General features: G+C 38.7%; 1 protein-coding gene across 1 annotated transcript; it reads right to left on the bottom strand.

Annotated features, from left to right (window-relative positions):
- Positions 1–564: 564 nt before the first annotated feature.
- On the bottom strand, positions 565–4,766 carry LOC144568750 (uncharacterized). Its single transcript, XM_078319131.1, has 10 exons — positions 4,618–4,766; positions 4,439–4,481; positions 4,199–4,256; positions 3,905–3,999; positions 3,386–3,489; positions 2,657–2,785; positions 1,590–2,380; positions 1,143–1,342; positions 781–897; positions 565–651 (listed from the first exon to the last, which is right to left on the bottom strand). The coding sequence occupies exons 1-10, from the start codon at positions 4,737–4,739 to the stop codon at positions 577–579; spliced, it is 1,734 nt and encodes a 577-aa protein (XP_078175257.1). The 5' UTR covers positions 4,740–4,766; the 3' UTR covers positions 565–576.
- Positions 4,767–5,290: the final 524 nt, after the last annotated feature.

Here is a 5,290-nt window from a genome sequence, read left to right as displayed (position 1 = left end):
CTCGGTGAGATTTTGAGCAATCCTTTTTGACCAGCAGATGCTTCTGGTACTCCTTCCTTTGGTCCAAGTTACCTAGATATCTAGGTCAATGCTATCCTGAGTAGTCGAAATTATGCTCGATCTTCCTATCCTTACTTACCTGGGTTTCTCTTCAACAAAGTCCTCATTGACAGCTAATTAATCAGTCTTAATCATATTGCATTGGCCTAGATCTCTAGGTCGATGCTGTCCTGAGTAGTCGAAAATATGCTCTTGCTATCTTTACTTACCTCGGTTTCTCTTCAACAAAGTCCTCATTGACAACTAAGCTAGCTAATCAATCATCCGTAATCATACCTTCTCTTCTAACTACTCATACTCATATACATACTCATACAGTCATACTCATACTCAGGTCGTGTGCATGGACGAGCTAGTTTCCATTTAGTGATAGAAATTGAAGCTTAAAGTACTAAAATAAAACATAAACAGAGACAAAGAGATACAAACTTCTATTCGCACTGCTAGTCTACCCACCCGTCCCCTCCCCTCCCCTCCCGTCCCCTCCCTCTGCCCTCTCCTCCACCCCAGCTTGTCTTACCTTTTTTTTATTAGCTTGGCAGGACTGAACCATCTCTGGTCCAGCCAATTCTCAATCATTACATTTTCTTCCTGAAACAATAAAAATAAACTAATTATTAATGATAGATGATCAATTTAATTGATGTTAGCACACAAGAAGAACACACAATTAATAAATGGTTGGTTCAACAGATATAAATAAAGACAAAAACACTTAACTCGGAAAAAATCAGGTTCTTCTGCCAAAAAGGCATCTACAAACAGCTGAAGCTCCTTTATAGCAGTGGAATTTGTACCCCTGCTACTGCTACCAGGATTTCTTTTTCTTTTCTTCAACTAGAGTTAATAATTAAGGCAAATCATTATCAACAAATATTAAGACAAGGGAAGGGAAGTGAACACAAGAATTAAACGAGTATAGAAGAAATAAAATATTAATGGAGATCTCAATTAAAGGCATCATAGAAAATTGAATGTAGATAAAAAAGAAAGACAAAACAACAATTAAACAAGTATAGAAGAATGAATGTATATTAATGGTAGGTAGGTAATTTAGAAATCAAAATTAAGCACTAACTAACCGTGCGGGATACCCCATTGCTATCACTTACTCCACCTGAAGTCTCTGTCGCTCCATCAGTTATATTAATTGGAGAGGTTTTGCTACCACTTACTCCACCTGAAGTCTCTGTCGCTCCTTCAGGTATGTTAATTGGAGAGGTTTTGCTACCACTTCCTGGATCTGAATCTGGAGGTATATTTTCCTTGTCTGGAATATTATCTACATAAACAAAATATAATGAAATAACTTGAAGTCGATAATTTGACAAGTAGGAGATAAATTAAGATAATGACTTCACAGTTAGTTAATATCCCTACTGGTAAAAAGTTCTGAGCTAAAGCAAACTCCTGATAGATAGACTCCTAAACTAGGCTAGCATTTTTTTCCAGTCAAAAGCATCAAGCACCCCTTCCTCCTTGGAGGCCAAGTATATATAAAAATAAAAAAGGAGGACAATCAATTATACCTTGTAAATCGGTGGTAACAATCTCCAGCTCTGTACCCTTGGTGTGAATTTGATTTCCCCTCTTATCTTGCAAGGGTGAGGGTGAGGGTGAGAATAGCATCCCTCGTCTTTGCTTCGAGTTCAAGCTCTTAGTCTTAGCAGCACTCCTCAACAACTCCTCAGGGCTACTCCAGACTTGACTACTGTCAGAAGAGTACAAACCAGATAATGCAATCCATTGCCTTATTCCAAGTGGGCTGTACTCCTCCTTTAGTACATCTCCAGAATCGACATAATCCCAACTGACAAATGGTGGCGATGCCATTGCCATTGAGGGCGAGAAGAGCATCCCTTGGCCACAGCTGCCTTGAGGAGGGTTTAAGCAAGATGAAGAGGGGTTGTTGCTGTTTGGGATCTCCTGTACTGGTGGATGCAACGTGTTTTCTTTTTCTGTGCAAGGGAGAGGAGGAAAGAGAGGGAGAGGAGTTGGATATTCAAGTGGGCTGTACTCCTGTAGTACATCTCCAGAAATGACATGATCCCAACTGACAAATGGTGGAGATGCCATTGCCATTGAGGGTGATAAGAGCATCCCTTGGCCACGGCTGCCTTGAGGAGGGTTTAAGCAAGATGAAGAGGGGTTGTTGTTGTTTGGGATCTCCAGTACCAGTGGATGCAATGTGTTTTCTGTGGAAGGGAGAGGGAGAGGGAGAGGGAGAGTGGCTGGATATTCAAGTAAACCCCTTGCTGCGTACAAATTGACTCTGTTCTTGACAGAGCAGTTCCAATGATTTTTTATGGAGTTCTCACATCTGTTAGGATTAGGGAAAATATATAAAATGTATAGAAAAGAATTAGTAATTAATTGGTCAAATTAAAATTTTACAGAACTGGGAGATATATGTCAGTTAAGTGTATTGTTTTGAACTCCATTAAATGTGCAACTCATGCATAACGATACACAGAAATACATATTAGATAAGCAAAAAGAACTACCGCACCCCCCCCCCCCTCTTCCCGCCCCCTCTCCCACCATGCAGTAGGCACAAACACACAAAAAGAAGAAAAGCAAATTAAGACAGACTCACCTTCCTGGTAAATACTTTGTGAGCTTAACCCATTTATTCCCAAGGATGGCATGTGCATTAATAAGCGTTATCTCCTCCTCTTGGGTCCATGCGTCCTTCTTAATACTTGGGTTCAGATGATTATGCCACCTGAATATAAAAAAGCAAACATAAATTTAGTAAAATGGTTCAGATAGAGTTGAACAGAGAGAGTATATATGATTGCTCCACTTGCAAAGAAGCACTACAGTAGTAATTCATACAATACAACTGCTTTGACTTTGATGGTGCATAGCATACTGGAACCGTGATGTTCTGAAATTCTGAATATGCTGGTTGGTTACCCATTTTTTTTGGACTGCACTCTATAGGGATGGATGTCTACTGATAAAGAGAATGCTCTGCACAAGGATGTGAATGTGGTCGATAGGCTGACAAGAGTCAAACGAAGCCTGAAATTAAGCTTAGTTACTACGCTGGATATGTACTGCCACTGATTTATAAAGCATTCATTACAGTAGGTCAAGAAGGGTGGGTCGGATGAGTATTTTGTATGGTTTGTAATTGACTTGATAGACTGAGAATTTAAAACTGGTTTCTATATATGTATTTGGGATGAGTTAATTTAATAAGCCACCTAGTCCTAAACATAAATAAATTAAAATAAAACAAATAGATTGAGGTTGGGGAAGAAAAAGAAGCATAAAATAAAGTCAAAACTAATTTAAAACTGTGAGAGGTTGGCTGTACCTCTCACGGCATTGCTTTCCGATACGTCCTGGCAGTGCCTGTGCGATTTTTGACCATTTCTTTGGCCCGTATTTGTGCACCATCTCAACAATTATCCCATCCTCCTGTGAACCAATGCATGCAGCAAGATAGAAAAAGACTATTTTATTTTACATTTTTTTAAATTGTTAACATTGAACAGATAGATAGTATCAAAAGTTTGAATCAAAGGGAGCGGAGCATAAACAAATCCGACATGTATAAAGGAGCAACTATGCTTGTTTCTACCAATTTCTACATACCACAACGGAGTGTGCTGGACTGCTATGGCACTCAATATTGCAATCATAGATGCACAATTCTATTCCAAACAAACTGTTCCGGGCTCCACAAAAAGCCTAAATACATTGCTGGTAAAAGTGGTATACTAGCTTCCTTTCTGCACTAGTTAGTGTACACTAACCTCTTTTCTCTATCTATATTTACATAATCCAGAAAAGGCTTATTATCTGAAAGATTAATACATAATCCAGAAAATACCTCCTTTGACCAGGACCCTTTGACCAATTCAGGGTTGAGAACCTTCTGCCACCTGTGCAAGCATTGCGCCTTGTCTCTGCCTGGCAAAAACTCAGCTGCAAATTCAATCCAGGATTTAATTTCATTTGCCAACACTCAGATACAACAATTGCATTATAGAAGGAACAAATAATAAAAGATATGTGAGGTTTTTTGTTAGTATGGTAACAATAGAACTTGTGTTGTATAGACAGCACAGAGGTGCAGTTACCACTGCATATACATATTGAGTACACTAAACTCTTGCCCACATACCAATGGTTTTCCAGTTTTTCCCCTGGAATTGATGGACACATCCAGCAAGAATCTCATCCTGCAAGAAAATAAAGAAATGTATTACAAAAGATGAAAAATGAAATTGAACATATTAAGAAAACTTAAAATTGTTTAGGAAATAACCTATTCACAATTAAGCTAAACATATTTTTGCATTTTAGGGTTTTAGGGGACACTTTGGCCTGCATAGATGAAAACACAATGAAAATAGATTTTCACCTCTTCAGGCGTCCACTTAGCCTTCGATGGTCCTGTTGCTCCCCTAAAAGATGGAGATAGATAGACAGAGAGAGAGAGAGGGTGAGGGAGAGGGAGGGAGATTAAAAACCTTAGAACAATGCAAAATATTCTAGTAAAACCTAAAAAGAATCAGTAAAATAAAACAATGAGATAATTACCCGGGAACAGCCGGTGTCTGCTGACAAACATTGTGGGGCCCACTCCCACCTGAACAAGCAGTAGAGCTTGGTGCTGCCTCGCCTGTGTCTCCTTTTGTAGGAGCACTACTACTGCTAGCCATTGTAAGTAAGTATCTGATTTCCAATCCCAAGAGAAATTGAGGGTTTATCATTATTCAAAGCTCAATTTTATATGTTGTGCATAAACTGAAAATTAACAAATAAATAGCATGTGGTGCCATTCTAGAATTCAATTCAAAATCAAAATCTCAATCAGGATGTGTATAATTGCTATTTGAGATAACGAAACAGTTAATGGCGAAAACAAAACTCTATCAAACAAAAATTTAAATGGGGAGGATCGACTTACGTATTCAATTATTCGATAGACGGCAACGCACATATTCAAACAAAAAGGGGAAATCACAAACCGCAAAAGTTTAAAATCAAAACTAAATTTTCGAGGAATTCAAATTCTCACCTCGAAAATCGCAGTTTGCACTGTCGTAAAAGAACGATTCTTGCATGGAGAGTGAGATCTGCGCCTATTTAATTGGTGCGCTTCTAAATTTGGAGTGCGTATCCTCGCAACTTTTGCGTGACCGACGTATTCGGGAGTGATGTAGATATTATATGTGCTTTGAGATTCGTGTAGAACATATTTAAACGGTCG

This window comes from Carex rostrata, chromosome 17 (assembly GCF_964058835.1).
Source record: "Carex rostrata chromosome 17, lpCarRost1.2, whole genome shotgun sequence".
Classification (NCBI taxonomy): Eukaryota; Viridiplantae; Streptophyta; class Magnoliopsida; order Poales; family Cyperaceae; genus Carex; species Carex rostrata.
The sequence above is the reverse complement of the archived record's forward strand: the minus strand, read 5'-3'. Positions and strand labels throughout refer to the sequence as shown.

What these genes read in the sequence shown, in the direction of transcription:
- LOC144568750 (XM_078319131.1), bottom strand. Translation starts at nt 4,739, where the DNA reads ATGGCTAGCAGTAGTAGTGCTCCTACAAAAGGAGACACAGGCGAGGCA. An exon ending in CTAAGTGGACGCCTGAAGAG is followed by an intron (nt 4,257 to 4,438) that starts GTGAAAATCTAT and finishes ATTTTCTTGCAG; the next exon opens with GATGAGATTCTTGCTGGATG. An exon ending in GCAATGGGGTATCCCGCACG is followed by an intron (nt 898 to 1,142) that starts GTTAGTTAGTGC and finishes TATTAACTCTAG; the next exon opens with TTGAAGAAAAGAAAAAGAAA.